Source organism: Anser cygnoides, chromosome 3, assembly GCF_040182565.1.
Source record: "Anser cygnoides isolate HZ-2024a breed goose chromosome 3, Taihu_goose_T2T_genome, whole genome shotgun sequence".
Classification (NCBI taxonomy): Eukaryota; Metazoa; Chordata; class Aves; order Anseriformes; family Anatidae; genus Anser; species Anser cygnoides.
The window spans coordinates 99,255,837-99,275,400 of NC_089875.1; the positions used below are offsets into that span (position 1 = coordinate 99,255,837).

The window sequence follows — 19,564 nt, forward strand, 5'->3', positions numbered from 1 at the left end:
TTCTAGTGCATACTTTAGAAGTTTCCTACATCTGTAAGTATAAAATTGCCTGTGAACACTGGGAGAAAGTTGTTATGTCATACGAGCATACTGTATAATTCTGAAAACGTGTTTTAGTGGAAGAAAGTGCTTAGGTAAATGCAAAGGAGAAAACATTCTGGAAAACGTATTTTAATATAAAAGAACTAATTAAGAGTTGCTCACTACCTACCGACTAATGCCCAGTCAGTCCCCAAGCAGTGGCCAGCATACCCCGGCCAATTCCCCCTCAGTTTTATTGTTCCATGTGGTGTTTCACAGTATGGGATATCACTTTGGTCAGCCTTTGCCAGCTGTCCTGGCTGTGTCACCTTCCAGGTCCTTGTGCTCCCCCAGCTTCCTCACTGGCAGGGCAGCACAAGAAGCTGAAAAGTCCTTGGCTCTGTGTGAGCACTGCTCTGCAACAACTAAAAGCATTGGTGCGATATCATTTTCATAAAAAAAATCAAAACTCAACATTGCATGAGCCTCTACAAAGAAAATTAACTCACTCCCAGCTAAAACCATGAAAGGTTCCTGCCCAGGGAACTTCATAAAGTTACAGTTTAACCTTTAGAATGTGTCTAAGACTGCTGGTATGAAGGTACTTCTTGCTCTAAATAGCGGACACATCCTAACTGTTTTAGTGATAAGATCAGCTTTAAGGAATCCTAGGTCCCTGAGATCACTGGGAACGTCTGGAGAACTTGTTGGTCTACAAAAGTGAGGATTTTGCAAAGGGTGTGACTGTACAGTTACTGTCATCGTGCAATCCTATAAACAAGTGACCTACATGTATTTACAGTTTTCCACACTAATACGAAAGATTGGTAGATCAATTAACTATTCATTGTACATAGCTTTTGGAAATAAAAAAAAGAAAAAGTTTAATAAAGCGACAATGAAATATTACATGCTTTTCAATTGATTCAATATTTGGAATTACTTTTAAAAAGAAAGGTCAAAATGCACTGTAATGGATTGTAATGTAAGGCATTAGAAGTTTAAAAAAAAAAATCAAATGTATTGATTTTCTAGTCTTTTCCTAAGTAGAATGGCAAGAACAGTTCTCTAGAATTTTTTAAAATTAGTTTTTTTAAAGCAAATTTCGTTACTTACAACTTGGAAAAGAACTTTCTATTATTTCCAGAACAGATTTATTAAAGAAAATGCATATATAGGGACATATGCATATACATTATACATATACACATATATATTTTAATGCATGTTTTGTTCAGTACAGCACTGTTCATTTGGTAGATGATTTTTTTTCCATAGGTCCCTTTTCATATTAGGCTGCTTTTCTGAGTTTGAGCAGGGACTTTTGTTTCAATTCCATTTGTGCAAGAAAATCTAGCATTTTTTTCCTATTTGTTAGCATCTTTTGTTTTCATGAGTATAGTTACTGCTCTCCACAGAAATTTTCTTCTTCTATGACTTTGAAAGTACAGTTCTTTGCATATATTTAGTTTATGCATGAAACCAAAGTCCAGCATGTATTTTAGCCATGTGGACAGGATATCGGGTGTTGTCCATCACACAAATAAAACATCCTTTCATCAGCCCTGAATTTTTCTTTATCCCTGATTTTCTCCATACAGCTCCTGAAATTCCTCCCAATGTTGCAATTCCAAAGTTGCCACCTGTATCAAGGGACTCTGTCTTCCTCCTTATGCTTTTTTCCTTTGTGTGTGTTTTTCTCCAGCCCCCACTATAAGATGGTAATGTTATGAAACATTTAGGGGACTGTACTAGAGAGACTATGAAACAGCAGAAAAGAAAAAAAAAAAAAAGAAAAAAAAAGTTTGCAATAACATTTAGCTGAGCATAGGTGCAACCCTGGAAAACTTTTCTGGTCTTTACAGAAAGAGCAGGAAAAAGAACAAATAACATGTATGCCTATAAAGTCTCGTAAAGCTGTAAAAATAAGTGAAAGAAAAACATCCACATTGCTCCTTCCTTTCTTCTTTTCCCTTCCTTTCCCCTTCCCTTTTGCTAGTTTGAATTAAACTACTTTCTGAATTGTTGTTGTCCAGTTATGACTACCATAAGTATCATTGGCCTGTAAAATCTTACCATCTGATTCACAGAAGGATAAAACCAGTATCTCCTAAGTGAGATAAACAGTATGAGGTTTTTGCTATTAGGTCCTCTGGGCAGTCTTTGCAATATAGTTGATGATTATGACATCTGTAAAAAAAAATAAAAATAATCCATTATGTTCTCCTGAAGTCATTGTCAGATTGAGCTTCTGTCCAGTATTTCCAGCAAAGGTTAGGAAGCTATTTTTCATAGTTTTATATAACTGATTCCAATCTAGATGTCTTATTCCTGTAAACATCCACTGGAGTTGGATTGCTGAAGACCTCAGTACTTTCAGAATCTATTAGAAAGTATATTTTTATAATTAGACCTTTTAAAACCAAAGTACAGGAAAACAATATCCTACGAAAACAGGATGTTATGTTGACAGTAGTTGTCCTGACAGATTTGAAATAAACATGGGGAAAACATATAGGCATTGCTTACTGCATGTTTGAAGACTTGCATTCAAGTGTAATGAGCATAGTAAAGCTATAAGACTGTAAGTAAGAAAACTTGGATGGAATAAAATACTCATTCAATAATTTGTTAAGTGACAGCTACCATTCATATTTTGTTTTTCCATTATCAACTATGGCTGTCTAATTCTAGGCTTTCTTCCTCTGTTACAACATCTGTGTGATCAGAAAGGGGTGGATAGTGAAGTCTGATATCCAGCAAAATGAAGGAAGTTTCACTCTCGCTAAGTGAAAGCAAAGGATAAGTATGAAATGCTGTGAATATACTTTCAAATGGCCTATATCACAAAAGAATATAGAGATTAGCTTCAGAAACAATATGGAAAAGGCCTTGTAAATAAACAATCTGATAGAGGCCACCTATAAGAATGGCGAGTCATATTCAACAAAGTTTATTTAACAACTTTTAATCAATTATTTGTATATTCTCAAAAATTACACCATTTATCTGCTACATTTTACAGTCCTGATGTGGACTTTTGCCAATGTTGATAATTAATATTAATATTATCTTTTATTATATAAAATATAGTTTTTGAATGCTTTTCTAAAAAGACTAAATATATAACATGTACATAGTTACTTTAAATAATGGATTAAAACCTTTGATATGTTATCTAATTAATAAATTACATTAGAGATTTTGATCAGACAGTTCTATTGAAAGCTTAACATAATTAGTGGCAGCCTATGGTCACAGTAATAGCTTTCTACTGTCTAGGAAGAGATACGTAATGTATGAGGAAGGACTATCTTTTAGATTTAATTTCATGAATAAATCTTACTGCACAGTGCTCCAGATTGATCTGTGCTAGGAAATGAAGTCAACACAGATTCTTACATCTGTCTGACTGGTGAAGATAGACTCACAGGAAGAAATCTTAGGAGGTGGATCTTCATGGCTATCCCATTGTACATATTTTTGCTTTTAAAATACTAAGGCTAACTGGATTCCTTTCTGAACACAATGATTTCTCTTCCAATTTGAGGATTTGATTGAAGGAAAATGAGATGCAGCATACCATGTGAGAATAAGTTGGATAAATGTAAAAAAGCTATTGCCTTTAGTTTTTCAGAGCCGTATAATGTGTATTTGTTCTCAGCGTACAATAAATAACAAATGATTTAATGAATCAAGCATATTGATAATGAAAGACACAGTGACACTAGTGATTCTCCTAACTTCCTCTAGGAAGTGACCATAGATTCTCAATCCAGTTGGAAGTCGACTTCAATAACACTAGAAAAATAGGGGTCTTTTACTGAAAACTTGGCCGTGGAATTAAAGCCTGATGGACATATATAATCTTTGCGTATGATAGCTTTGGTCAGCTAGAACTGTCATAATCCAAAGATTAAACTATTTTGGTTACTGTTACTAACCTTCAAAGGATAATTCATCTTAGTTCTAGACTAGAAGCAGTGAAGTGTGTGCAGAGGGAATTGTGCAGCTACCTCAATGTACTTCAATGAAATTTTTAGAAAAGCACATAAATAATGGAGTTGAATGCTTGATCTTGACAAGTGTGAAATCCTGTGAACTATTACATGTATTATTGAACATGGCTGTCATTCTCAGATCACTCATCTTTTACTGTTTCTTAGGAGGTTGTGGTAAAATGCATGCCAGTTTCAGGATGCCAAATTCCATTATATGTGGGGGTTCCTGACAGATGTAGTGGTAAGAAAACACAGAGAAAAAGTCATTGTAGGAGACCTCTACAAAGACAGAAGACTGATCTGCTACAGTATGATTCCAACAGTTAGCTGTTGTCATAACAGTTGTCATGTATATGAAAGATGTAGATTTGCTTTGATACCTTTTCCTTGGGACTGCGGTTTATCAGAAATCGTAGTCTTTGAATAATGTGTTTTTCCAGATAGCACACCCACTCAGAAAAATAAATGCTGAGGTTTGGATTTTGTAAATTTTGCCGCATAAGCCAGGATGAATCTACTTAATCGTATAGTGTTTTATAAAGTGTTTTGATTAGAATATAATGCAAAGAGAGGTTCTCATTTCAAATGTAGGTATTCTCCTGTGTCCAAACCATGTAAAAAAAAATTGACTTGTTTGACTTGTTTTGCAAAAGTACTTCTGTTAACCTACCGTGTCTAAAGCAGCAAGAAGGGGAAAAATTGCAGAGAGAGGGAGCATATAGTGCTATAAAACATAGCTGTAGCATGTAATGGATCATTGTTGCTAACTTTTTAGGATGTAAGTTAGTATCTGAACTCTTCCAATTATTCCAATTTGTTAAAATCACTTCTTTTAGTGTAAATAATTTTATGTGTATTTATATGTATGCGTTCTCATATATGTAAGTTAAACATTGACTCTCCGTTCAGTGTGGATGAGCACAATCCAAATAAATACGCTGTTCTATTAAGGCTGCTGAAACAGCAGAAAAGAAGTTGAATATCATATTGTTTCTTTCTAGCTTTGGTAGTTACTCACTCAACCTTAAGTAGTTCCCATAGCGCATAGAAATCTTGCTTCCTGAATCTTCAGTATTGGTAGAACATTTGTCTAACCTGTTTTTCGTTACAGTATTACATGGCTTTTGTTAGGTAGTTAATATTTATAGAATATTTTGAGATTTTTCTCATAAAAGTGTGATGTAACGGTTCTCTCTTAATTGTTTTAGCTTTATCTTTTTGGAAGGTCTTTACTCTTGGACCTTTTTGGAATTTTCCTATATAATTTGGGTTCTAACTTAAGTGTAATTATGATCATCTAAATGCCAGTGTGACTAACGGTTTGAGTAATGAATTAAGGGTGTGCATGCAATAATTGAACTTACATGGTATAATGGGGCTTAATTAGCATTGATATATTGATATAATGCTTTACAACACTCTGAGGATGTGCATGTATTGAATAAGGAATCCTCTCAACATGCAGGTTGGTGAGATTAGTATAGTTACGTTATTCTGCAGTTGGATAAAGTAAGGAAAGAGAGAAGTACAGGATGAAAGAATTTTTTCATGAAAAATGTGGTTTCTGAAACAATTCTTGACTTACATGTGAGCTTTTCAGACCACCATTTCTTTGATGAAGACAGTATTTTTTGTGCTCTGTTCATGACATATTTCAGTTTCCTGTACTTGTTCTCTTCTAAACAAAATTAAACTAATTAATTTGTACTACTTAAATGAAAGGAATGGCATGCCAACAGTAACTTTCCAATGAGTTCTGGAACAATTACATTTTCCTTCCCCACATCAAACACTTTTGCTATTCTTAGGTGGAGGAGTATCAAATTTAAAGAGATAACTAGTTAATATAATCTCTTCCATGTAACTAATACTTACAAATTGTAGTAACTTTCTTCAAAAAAAAAAAGGAAAACAACTGTGTCCATTCATATCTGCCCAATGTCATTGCTTAGTCTTTTTTTTCTTTTCTGTTTCTATTAAAAAGATGAATTTATTTTCTAAAACCTGTAGCAATTTGAAAATAAACAAAAAAAATGTTTTAAAGTATATTTTAGACTCTAATTTACTGTCAGAGAACAATTAATTATTGAATTAATTATTGAATTTTGGGAGAATTAGTAAGGTTCATGGGATATTTTGTTGTTTGAAAATAGATCTGTAAAGAATTTCACTGGATTATTGAATCAAAAGCTTTTTGAAATTAACTCTGAAAGTAATGAAGTCTCTTATGAGCTAAAAACTTTTGTGAAAATACATTCCATAGCCTAATTCACTTTATTTGTATTAGGAATACTGTTTTAAACAGTAACAATTACTTAATTACAATGGTTTGACAAATATTTATTACTTTTCTGCAGATTTTAATTGTAACTTTTTTCCTTCTTTCTTTTGACAGTATTACCTAGTCATACGTGTGGCAATCCAGGAGAAATACCTAAAGGAGTACTTCATGGAACAAGATTCAACATTGGAGATAAAATCCGATACAGCTGTATCTCTGGTTACATCCTAGAAGGCCATGCCATGTTGACGTGTATTGTGAGTCCTGGAAATGGAGCATCATGGGATTTTCCAGTTCCTTTTTGCAGAGGTAAAAATTAAGACATCTTTAAAATAATAACACACTATTAAAAGATCAGATTAAATAAATTTATTTTTAGGTTCTTTTTTTAACACAATGTACTTTCTAAAAATTTTTACCAGACTGTAATCACAATTTAGAAGCAGCGATTATCCAGAGTCTACATTCAGAAGTAGCAGATTTTATCTACTGATCTTTTTTTCTTTTTCATTTACATGTGTGATACCTATAGCAGTTTTATAGCAGGATCTGTCGAATGCTTTTGTAATTTTCCGCTTTTGGAAATTTTCTTCCAGGAAGCAGTACCTTGAAATCTTCAGCCAGAGAATTTTTGAATGATATAAGCTGGAGGAGACCTCTGGTTGTCCAGTCCAGCTCCTGCTCAAAGTAGGGAAAACTTCTACGTTAGGTCAGGTTGCCCAGGTCTTTCCCTGGTAGAGATTTCTTATCTCTGTGGACAGAGATTCTAAAGCCTCTCTGAAAGCCTGTTACAGTGCCTAGCTGTTCTCATATGCAAGTCTAAGTGGGATTATCTTTTTACAGATTATGTCCATTTCTCCTGTTCTGGACCTGTGAGAAGATTATGGCTCCTTCTTCCCTATATTGAGCATTGCAGTTAGATCTCACAATCTCCTCTTGTCTAGGCTGAAAAGTCCATTTCCCTCATTCTGTAGTCTCATACATTATGTTCTTAGGCATCTTAACCATTTTAGTGGCCTTTCTCTGTACTTGTTCAAGTCTGATTTTTTGTACTCCAGTATTCCAGGTGGGGCCTACTTAGTGTCAAGTAGATGGGTTAATCATTTCTCTTTACCTACTGGCTATACTCTTGCTCATGCAACCCATTATAAGGTTAGTTTTTATTGCTGCAGTTGTGCACTGCTGAATCATCTTGTGTTCCATCAGGTTGTTTGTCAGGTAGCAAGTATTTTTGCATGGTATGATCTTGTTCAAGTTGCAGGATTTTACATTTCTCTTTTGAGTTTAATGAGATTCCTGTCTGCTCTTTCTTCCGTCTTGTCAAAGTCTGTCTGCAAACCTTGTCAGGATGTGTTCAATCCTATATTCCAGATCCAAGATGCAGTGGATATTATATAGATAATAAGTGGATATTATAGAGATTCAGCTCCAATATGAATCCCGGCTGCAAATAACTGACCATTAGCTTGAGTTTGAACAATTGGCCTCTGCCATCTGGGCCTGATGGTCTTGTCAGTTTTTCACTCATATCCAGTCCATATGCTCTCAATTTGGCTACAAGGATATAGCGGGGAACGGTGTTGTGAAAATCTTGTTAAAGCCAATCTAAATCCTTTCATCAAAAAAGGCAATCAGGTTGGCCAAGAATGATTTATATTGGCAAAAGCTGTCCCAATTCACCTTCTTGTCCTTCATGTGCTTGGGAATGATTTTCAAAAGAACATTCTTCATAATCTTCTGGAGGTCTGAGGTGAACTTGACAGATACACAGTTGCCAGAATCCTTCTTGACTTTTTTTTGAAAATGAGAAATGAAAATTTATCTTTTCTCTGATCATTGAGAATCACCCTTGATCGTCACAGCCTTTAGAAGATGCTAAAGATCAGCTGTATGCTGTGGCACACCAGGAACACCTTGATACATACTGTTGAGTACCATGAACTTGCATATATCCTGCTAACTTGTATAGTCCCTAAATTGTTCCTCCTATGCTGTGCGTACTACTTTTCTCCCCAAACTAGTTAATTTCTTTGAGAATTAGGAGGTCTGAAGGCAGCCTTTGCTAATTATGAGAGGTAAAGATATCATTGCTTTAGCCTTTTCCATGTCTTTGTCACACGGTTGCCAACCCAATGAACAGCAGGTCACTAAGGCCTTCATTTTCCTTTGTTATTGATATAACTGTAGAATAGCTTCTAGAATAACTGCTCTTCACATTCCTCAACAGTATAATTCCGTCTGAGTTTTGGCCTTCCTCCTTTCATCCCTGTGTTCCTGAGCAATACTTCTATATTCCTTTTGAGCAGATTGTCCCTGCTTTCACCTTTTGTACATTGCTGTTTTGCATTTGAGTTAAAGCACTTCAGTCAGGAATTCCCTGTTCAACCCTAGCCGCCTCCTGCTATGACTACTCATTTATGTACATAAAGAGATGGATCACTCTTGAGCTTTGAGGAAGCTGCCCTTGAAGTCAAACAAGCTCTCCTGGGCCCCTTAGCTCTTCAAGCCATCATCCCATGAGAGCCTGTCTACCACTTCACAAACAAGTTGAAATCTGCTCTGCTGAACTCCAAGGAGTTTAGTATACTACTTGCCTTCCTTACATCTCTCAGGATCTTCAACTCATGGTTATGGGAACTGCAGCTGGTGTTGAATATCACTTTTTTTTTGAATGGTTCTTTATTTCTACACCTAATTGCTTTGTCCAGTGCCTGCATTAAAAAAAATAAATATATATATATATATTTTCAGTGGACTCAGAAACCCGGTGGATTGCTGGCCCTCTGCTATGCTGCCGTCCACAGAGGTGTGATTGGGGTGATTAAAGTATCCAGTGAGAACCTGAACTTGTGATTGGGAAGCTTCTAGTTATTTAAAGGTTTTGACCTCTTCTTCTTGATCAGGTGGTCTGCAGCAGACATTCACCACAATGACCTCCCTTTTGGCTTCTCTCTCTCACTCTAGTCCGTAGGAACAAAACATAATTGTTGTCTGTCATACAGCAGACCTCTGTTCATTCAAGGTCCTGTTTTGTGTAGGGTACAGCTTCTCCTTTTCTTTCTGTTTTTCATATGAGCCTGCGACCATCTGTCAGAGCACTCCAGTCAGGTGAGCTATCCTACTAAGTCTCTGTAATCTCAATGACATCTCAGTTTTGTGACTTTACACGTACTTCCAGTTTGTCCAGTGTGCTTCCCATGTGGCATTTTTTTGTGTACAGGCACTTGAACCGAGCTTCCAGTCATGTTGCTTTCTGAGGAGGAGAGAGGGAAACTTTCTTTGTCTCCTTGCTTTGTCTCTTTCATCTCCCTTGTAGCCCTTATTCCTTGAAGAGGATCCTGTGGTTAAATAAGTCAAAGCTCTGTTGCCCAGCATCAGCTACTTGGTCAAGTGTTCTGCAGGAACCTGACATTCCTGCATGGGCGTATCCCTCTGGGCTTCTGTACACCCCAGTCCCAGAGCCATATCGACACCCTTTACTGCTCAAATTCTCCCTAGGCAATATTATTAATACATTCATGGATGACAACTACAAAGGGTAGTAGTTGTTTTCTGTAATAATTTGTGAAGTTTTATTGTGACTGAAGGGTTTTATAATTTCTCACAGCAAATAAATGTTATACATTTAGCTGCTAAAAAAAGTACAAGAGTTAATAACCACAAAACCAACAGAGATTTGAGTCATGTCTGCCACTTGTATTTGATTTCAAGTAGTATACAACAGTTTTTTTTTTGTTTTGTTTTTGTTTTAAAAGGTGCTTTGAATACCATAAGAAAACACATTCTGTCTAACCTTTCAGTTGTCTGATCTTAGATGTATTTTTGTCCTTCTAACAAGTGGTAGTAATCAGGTTTCAGAAAAATATACATGTTGTAATTTCATGATGTCATCAGTGTACTAAATATTTGTTCTGTTTCTGCAGATACTGCCCATTTTGGCAGTGCAGTATTAAGTACATGAGATGTGATGGCACTATACATACAAATGTTAATAACAGGAATGACATTTTGCTTATGATTTGTAATTCTATGAATTTGTCCTGTTAATAAAAGCTCAGGTGGGGTCCTATACCCCATGGAGAACTTGCATGAAATGCAAAGACTCCTGTGTACCTTCTGACAAGAAATGCAAATCATAACACAAAAGTTATTTAACGGTTAATGATTTCTGTGAGTGGAGGCATTGCCTTAAAAGACTTTTTGAATTCATGTGGGATATGGATTTATGATGTATTTTAAGCATTCCTTATTTTATTTCATGTTATCAGTATGGAAAATATGCTATGGGTAGCCATTTCTATCACTTTATCTTTGAGCAAGGAATGTTCCTCTTTTGTTTCTTGGATCCAAGGATCTTGGCCTTTTCCATGAAAGCACCTTTTGTTATAGTTTTGTTTCCAGATGGTGTTCTTCTTTCTAGTCATCATAAACTCATTTCATGGCATCCATACAAGATAATACAACAGAGTTAAATAAAGCTACATGATTTATATACTTAGAAAAAAAAAAAAAGTAATACCCTTATTCTTCATGATATGTTTCACTGATGCTGGCAAATTACTATTTTCTGCAATTTTGTTGCTTAATATTTTCAGAAGCATTAAGAAGCTGTGTGAAGTAATTTATACATTGTCTAAACTGAACAAATGCTGCTTCTACTAGAAAAAATTCCCCATGAATTACAAACCCTCAAGGAAAATGTATACAATATTCATTCTTGTAGCCACAGTATTGCCTCTCTGGCTGCTACTGGCTGCCCTGCAGAAGGCTGTCTAATGGGACAGAACTGTACTGCAGATTCATCAATGGCTTGTAATGAATTACGATCAAAAATCAAAGGTGTAGCAAATATCATTTTTAGAATGTTTACATAACTTGAGTGTTAAGGGATTTGCTTTACCTCTTTTTTTTTTCTTCTGTATTTCTTCAATACACATTTGACTTATTGAATTAAATGACTTTTTTTTTGTGTGTGTGTGTGTGAGTGAGAAATTATGGCAACTTCCAATCTGAAAAAGGATAGAAAACAGCCCCAAAAGAAAAGTTCAAAGACAACTTCTGAAAAGGTGAAGCTATTACTAAAACTCACTCATTTCTCCTAGTAAAAGTTAACCAATAAATTTATCAAGAATTTCTGTAAGAAAAGGAAAGTATTCCAAAATTGTTGGCCTACAAATTTTTTGGCTTAGAAATTGACAGGAGGAATCATTCAATGCTCCACCTAAATTCTGTTCCTCTTTTTTTTTTTTTTTTTTTTGTCCTGAGAAGAAAAAAAAGGTCTTTGTTGTCTCTATCTTGGCTACTGTAACAGTGTCACCCAAAATGTCTTCTTTCATGCTGGGACTGAAATACTGTGCAGTAAATTCTGAAATGTTTTCAAAAATTAGTTTCATCCTCTGCAGTAACTCCACTAGTAGCTGATTTATGACATGTGACTACTTGTAAAAGGAACTTTGTATAATTAGGTTCTCAATTCTCGGTAATTCTGAGAATTCCTAGTTGATTATAGTTGCATGAGCCTAGATTTTTATGAAGCCAACATTAGGAATACAAATTGGATTAGTAATATTACAATTATAACCTTTTTCATGCAATGAAAATAGATGTGAGAAGAGCATGTAATAGTTACACTAAATGTTCATAAGAATATGAAGACACCATAATATTGGTGGGAAAATAAACAAACCAGTTAAGGAAATCATATGTCAGAAAGGTCCGTAAGGATCAAGTAATAGTTAATCAAGTTCCAGATTAAAACAAACAAACAAACAAAAAAAACCTAACCCAAACCAACCAGCTAACCAAAACCCAAGCAGTTATTGGAGAAAAGCTTTTGTGGAGAATATATAATGAATGAGGTGTTCTTGGAATAGATAAAGCGAGAAAAGAGAATGAGTTTGTAATTCACTATACAATTAGGTAAACTGAATACAGAGATTCAGAACTTAGATTTTTAAAACGCTTACCAAAGAGAAATTGAAGTTTCTGGTGCTATTCATGCTTTCTAAGGTAGCAAGTAATTCTTTTACGTCATTTCTACTCAGATCCTGAAGTTCAAACAAATATGATTTCATAAGTTCAAGGAGGAGAAAAAGATATCTTAATCCAATCAATTATCTATATTTATAAACATTTATAAATCACATTTATGGTATGGTTACCGCTCTAAGAATGGCTCTGTAGGTCAGGTTATACAGACTGTTACTTCTGATTCTAGTATCCTACCTCTTCAACTTTCTTCTTCCATCTTCTTCTTTAGATAAAATTTGACTCTATTTGGAAGCTTGCTATAAAAACAAAACAAAACAAAACAAAAAAAACCACCACTCTTAGAAAAAAGTACACCACTCTTAGAACAGAATAAATCACAGAATCACAGAACTGTAGGGGTTGGAAGGGACCTCGAGAGATCACCAGGTCCAACCCCCCTCTCAAAGCAGGCTCCCCAGAGCAGGTTGCGCAGGTAGGCGTCCAGGCGGGTCTTGAATATCTCCAGAGAAGGAGGCTCCACAACCTCCCTGGGCAGCCTGTTCCAGTGCTCCGTCACCCTCACTATGAAGAAGGTCTTTCTCATATTGGTGTAGAGCTTCCTGTGCTCCATTTTGTGGCCATTGCCCCTTGTCCTGTCCTGTTATAAAAGTAAGAAAATGTTTATTTCAGGTCTAATTTGAGCTGAAGATCCAGTTTAACCTGCACCAACACGATCGGAAATACACCACCGTGTCCAGTAAGGCTATTTGATAGTTTTTTGTCTCCACTTTTTCCCCCCAAAAAATTTATCACTGAATCAAGAAGCAATGTCCAATGACAAACTCAACAAAAGCTAGCATCTTTCCCAAGAAGGTTTTCTTTCCCCTCCCCAACTGTTTGTTTGTTTGTTTGTTTGTTTGTTTTCATAGAAAAGCTTGGGGAAAAATAAAAAGTAAAGAAAAAGAAAATTATCTAACAATTCTGCTTATTGATTTTGCATTACAATGATAAAGTGGATCTTATTTTTAGACTACAATGCCAGATTCCTGCCTGAGCAATTTTGTACTTCTTCAAAAATAATCTGAAACAGTGCATGCTTAAGATGAGAACAAAGTTGAATGAAAGCAGTTGGGACTGGTCAAACAAGAAGTCAGGGAAGTGTGTCATGGAATGCAGATGGGTAATATTGTGTAATTTCTTACAGAATAATGCACACCCAACAGAGTTATGGACACAGCAACAAGCACTCTAATATTTATGTGTGCGGAAAAGTGTGTATATATGCACAGATATAGTTATGTTTATATTATTTGTGCTAACATGTATCAGTTAATATTATGACGTGAATGGAGTTAAATCCAGCTGGCAACCAGTCATGAGTGGTGTTCCCCAGGGGTCGGTGTTGGGGCCCATCCTCTTTAATATCTTTATTTATGATTTGGGTGGGGGAATTGAGTGCACCCTCAGCACGTTTGCAGGTGACACCAAGTTGGCGAAAGTACCAATCTGCCAGAGGGTAGGAAGGCCCTGCAGATGGACCTGGACAGGTTGGATCAATGGGCAGAGGCCAATGGAATGAGGTTCAACATGGCTAAGTGCCAGGTCCTGCACTTTTGATCACAACAACCCCATGCAACACCACAGGATTGGGACAGGGTGGCTGGAAAGCTGTGCAGAGGAAAAGGATCTGGGGGTGTTGGTCAGTGCTCACCTGAACATGAGCCGGCAGTGTGCCCAGGTGGCCAAGAAGGCCAACAGCATCCTGGCTTGTATCAGGAATAGTGTACCAGCAGGACCAGGGAGGTGACTGTCCCCCTGTACTCTGCTCTGGTGAGGCCTCACCTCAAGTATTGTGTTTAATTTTGGGCCCCTCAGTACAAGAAAGACGTCAAGGTCCTGGACCATGTCCAGAGCACGGCTATGAAGCTGGTGAAGGGCCTGGAACACAAGTTGTATGAGGAGCGGCTGAGGGAACTGGGGTTGTTTAGTCTGGAGAAGAGGAGGCTCAGGGGAGGCCTTAGTGCTCTCTACAACTACCTGAAAGAAGGTGTGGGGAGCTGGTGGTCGGCCTCTTCTCACAGATAACTAGTGATAAAACTAGAGGGAATGGCCTCAAGCTGTGCCAGAGGAGGTTCAGGTTGGAAATTAAGAGAAATTTCTTCTCAGAATGAGTGGTTAGGAATTGGAACGGGTTGATTCACCAGGGAGGTGGTGGAGTCACTGTCCGTGGGGGTGTTCAAGGAGAGGTTGGACCTGGTGCTTAGGGACATGGTTTAGTGGGTGACATTGGTAGTAGGGGGACGGTTGGACTAGATGATCTTGGAGGTCTTTTCCAACCTTAATTATTCTATGATTCTTTAAAATGGAAACTGTTTTCCCAAACCACAGTTCTCTGCAATCCTAGCAAAATCCAATTCTGCATGGAGAGCAATCCAAATTATTTTGAAGTGCCCTTTGAAAACCCCAGAGAGAGAAAGAAAATTCATCTTAACTGCATGGACTAATAAGTATTTAATTAATTTGAAGACGATCAACAGCAAAAGAAGTTGAGAAAAGCAGACAGACTGATTAGAGCACTCATCTATGATATGGTACACCTGGATTCAAGTGATCATAGGGAAAAAAAATCTACAAAACTACCTTTTGACATGTTTCTAGTTTTTAAAACACAGAAAAGAAGCACGTTATTTGTTTTTGCCTATCCAAAATGAAGTTTATACTAAACAAAGTTTGATAGAAAGTAAGCTGAGTATTTTCATAGTTAAAGAGCTGGCTTCTCTAGATTAGAATTAGATAAAATCAATGAGTTGTCTGATGAATGTGTATTACCTTTGTAATTATTAGTTATGGTTTTGTTATTTATGAATCTGGCATCTTAGCAGCTTGACAGTTGGCATTGAGATAATTTATTTTCAAACTTGGCATTGGAATACTATGGCTTATTTTTATATTTTTATCATTAAGACATTTTAAAATGGTAATTTAAAAGTCTTATTCCAAAAAGGCATTTAACTAAATTCTCATATTAACCATATATAAATATCCAAGCATATATCTGTGGAAGTAATCAATTATGATTATTTCATGGATGTGTTTTCTGTACTGAAGAATTTTATTAAATGAGGTACAATTATGTACTTTTTCACAAATGAGCTACAGAAAAATGCCATTTAATAAAGAATTGTATAAAGAACTGCTTCAGTGATATTTTTAATAAGCCATGCTAAATAATTTATGCCCATGGTTCATTTAGAACTGTCTAAAGCCGCAATTTTCTTTAATTGATAAGCCTTATGAAATGTGACTTGAAATGACAATATGTCATTTGTTGAGAATTTATAAAATGTCACTTAGTTTTTAATTGCATCTATTCTGTTGCTAGTGATAAAGGGTAGGGATATGACTACAAGTCACATAACAAGAAAAAAACTTTTGTGTATTACTACGAATTTTGTTTTAATTTACACCTGTTTTTATCAGTACTGTTTTAACAGTAATGTAGTAAAATGATCTTTCACATGAAGACCTCTTGGTATAAACTAAACTCGAATAGCCAATTTTGATCATTTAACTTCAGATTAAAAATTCCTTTTAAAAAACTGAGTTCTGCTTTTTTTTTTTTTTGCTTGTCATGCAACAAGCAAGCATTTTTCTTTTGAATAAACATTTTATTAGCTTTTGTTTAAAAAAGGCATATAGGATACAGAACATTGTACTCTTGAAGTCATTTGTATGGGAAGGAGAGGAAAGTCCAATAAAAATGATTGAATGTTCAAAAGATATCTAAACCAATTAAAATAAGGCTCTTTTCTAAGATACTGTTTCTGTTCTTACCCCCATCCTTGGATATCTGTTTAGCAGAGCTTGCTTGTAATAAGATCTAATTTATTTAAAACACAGCTTACCAAAATTACCAGATTGTTATTTTTGGTGAAATGGCTCTAATTTCAAGAAAAGGGAAGATTTTTCATTATGTGCAATGATTCCATAGTGATTCTTTTGATTTCTGTATACATGAACTTGATGGCATGTTTGTTACCTGTTTTATCTAATCTACACATATTTGCAATATATATTTTTTCTGTCAAGTGGTGCAAGCCACATGTATTTGTATGCTTACTTTATATGATGCATGTTGGCTAAATTCAGAGCACTTAATTCCTGACTACTGAGAGATCCAAATGTTTGTAGCTTTACACTTCAAGTAGTCATTTATGCTGATACAAACAGCACTTTGTGAAGTTGCTCACAACTTCAAAATAACCATGAGTGCTTGGAATTAATTACTTGCAATTTGTTAATCACTTAAGAGTTTGTATTGTTGAAGCCTCAGGCATTAGCTACTATAAAATTACTCCAAGCACGGTGATGCATTAAGATTCTCATGCAATGTCCTAGCTCTCTGTTGTGGTTTAACCCGACCGGCAGCTAAACACCACACAGCCGTTCGCTCACCCTCCCCCGTCCCTCACTGGGATGGGGGAGAGAAACACGAAAATGAAGCCTGTGAGTTGAGATAAAGACAGTTTATTAAGACAGGAAAATAATAATAACAACAATAATAATAATAATAATGATAATAGTACTACTACTAATAATGTGTAAGAAACAAGTGATGCACAATGCAATTGCTCACCACCCGCTGACCGATGCCCAGCCTATCCCCGAGCAGCCGGCCCCCCACCCCGGCCAGCCACCCCTATATATTGTTTAGCATGACGTCAGATGGTATGGAATAGCCCTTTGGCCAGTTTGGGTCAGCTGTCCTGGGTCTGTCCCCTCCCAGCTCCTGCTGCACCCCCAGCCTGCTCGCTGGCAGGACAGAGCGAGAAGCCGAAAAGTCCTTGGCCTGGTGTAAGCACTGCTCTGCAACAATTAAAACATCAGCATGTTATCAGCGCTCTTCTCATCCTCATCCAAAACATAGCACCCTACCAGCTACTAGGAGGAAAATTAACTCTGTCCTAACTGAAACTAGGCCACTCTCTCAGAATTATCAAATAGAGAAGCCCATGGCCAAGAGGTGATCAATGCAAGGAAGCCAGCTAGCTCTCATGCCAGCTCGTGAAACACAGCTCATGTCCGTATAGCCAAACTGTCTAAGTAGTGTGGCCACATCCTGCCTGCCTTAGTTTCAACATTCAACAGTCTGGTTGCCTTAGTCTGGATGCCATCTCTGGGTGAGGAAGCCTCCAGAGTACAGACTTCTGGAACATGGAAACTATGTCAGAGGAAAGACAGATTTCTCTGTTCCAACCTGACTAATGTTCCCTTTCTGTTTCTGAGCTAACTTGGTTTGTTGCAGACCTCTTAGAAATGCTGTTCCTGAATAGGTTAAAAAGCTGTGCATGCCTCTGGGCAGGTATCTGGAGTAGCCTGAGTTCCTCTGGTTTTCATTGGTAATGCACAGTGTATAAATTTAGACTTCGGTATGTGATTGCCAGAAATAATCAACTACATAGCCTTCCTTGTCAGCAGTAAAAATCAAAGCTTTACAGCTCAAAGCTTATTCCAGGGCTCTGCAGCATAAACACTGAGTAGCATTGAAATTACCACTAGCATGTTACTTAATATCAGTATAAACACAGTGGGAGATCGTGTCATTGAGGATGTTGTCATAACAAAATTTAACAGCAAGCAGCCAGTACCAGAGTTATGGCTGACCTAGTAAGTATGTTACACATCTTGCTGTCTACCGTGGATGGGAAAAGCCTGTTTGTTGTCTTTGAAGAGTACAGGTAGAACCTGTACACTTTTATTAACTGGAGCACTTATTCGTATAAGTTTATGGTTCTTAAAATAAATAAATCAATAAACAAGTCCCACAAAGTTATGGCAAAATATGAAAAAGCAGGAAGCCTGAAAAAAAAAAAAGTGTGGAAATCATCAGGTTTTCTTTTTTTTTTTTTTTTAATTTTATTGGTTCACTCAAACTCAGATACTGATGATGACCACACTGGAAATCGATAACGTGCTGTTAGTTTCTGTACTGAAGTATTGGCATATTATGCATCAAGTTAATTTGTTTTTGTTTGCTGGGTTAGATGATGATCTGAAATTAAGTACTTGAAAACTGTGCAGTTTAAAATAAAATGGAAGAAAGTGTAATTTTAGATATTATTGGATAATAAAACTTGATTCTCCTTTCTAATTTCTTATTATATGAGTTTTAAATTCTTCTAGTCTTTGCATGTATTATGCTTCAGAAATTTTGACTCTGATCCCTGACTATCCATGAGTTCTTTAAACTTCACTTCCTTTCACCTTTTGTCCGGCAGATGCTCAATGGCTCTTTCAATATACACTATACTAAAGGCCAGGAACTGAGGGAGGAACAAAAAAAATATCAGGGCCCAGAAAGTAAGACATGAAATTTATTGAAAATAGAGAAACGCAGCTCTGAGACATTTGTGTGCCAACAAATCATGACACTTAAAAAGCTTGAGGTGGCCAAGGATATATACATTTATTCATGCCAAAGTTTACTTAGCATATAGAAAAAGTGAAGATGACTAATTGAATCACTTCAGCAGTTTTTTCTCATCTTTATAATCAAAGTAATGCTCTGTACAATGCTTAAATGTTAAGAAATTATTCTGCTTCTGCCTTTCTCCCAATTCTCCCTTTAATTTTAGTCTCCTAAAATTAGCTATTTATCCTCTTTTAATAGTCTCCTTTTTAAAATGCCCAACCACAATATTCATCTTCCTTTGATTTAAACGAATCCTTTTTCCTTCAATTCTTTCTTTTCTTCAAAACTCACTTTCACTGACAGACTTTCAACTGTGATTGAGAGGAGCAGCTCTACTCTTACCTCTATGTTGCCTTAATTGTCTTTTCACTCATTATCCTAAAAAGACTGTAAGTTCCTTGTGCCATGCACCTTGTCAAGCTATTTGTTTTTAAATCACATGCACGTACTAGTACGTAAATACTGTCTAGTGATAATAGCAGTAAGTAGACATGACAAAATGGGTAAAAAAATGGAATGCTTCTCATCTGATCGTTCACCTATGCAGAAATATTTTAATTAGCATTGTTGTAGCTTTCATAGCCACATTATAACACACTGAAAGCTACTTGATGAGTTTTTAATTTTTTATGCCAATGAATTGCACAGATGACATGTTCATTAATTTTATTTATGTATTTATTTTTGTTAAAATGTGTTTTAATAAGAAAATAAGTCTAAAGCTTTCAATGAAATCTTAGGGGAACAGGAAAGATACAAAAATTCTGCTCAATCTTTGGTAACATATTGACATTCCAGACTGAACAGGAAATTATTTTG

General features: G+C 36.1%; 1 protein-coding gene across 6 annotated transcripts in view; it reads left to right on the forward strand.

Annotated features, from left to right (window-relative positions):
• CSMD1 (CUB and Sushi multiple domains 1) overlaps window positions 1-19,564 on the forward strand; it is a 1,150,295-nt gene that overhangs the window by 564,719 nt on the left and 566,012 nt on the right. For all 6 annotated transcript variants that reach the window (XM_048078081.2, XM_048078083.2, XM_048078082.2 and 3 more), the window contains one exon: window positions 6,418-6,612. In XM_048078081.2, coding sequence (XP_047934038.1) covers window positions 6,418-6,612 — 195 coding nt within the window. The remainder of the gene's footprint in view (window positions 1-6,417; window positions 6,613-19,564) is intronic.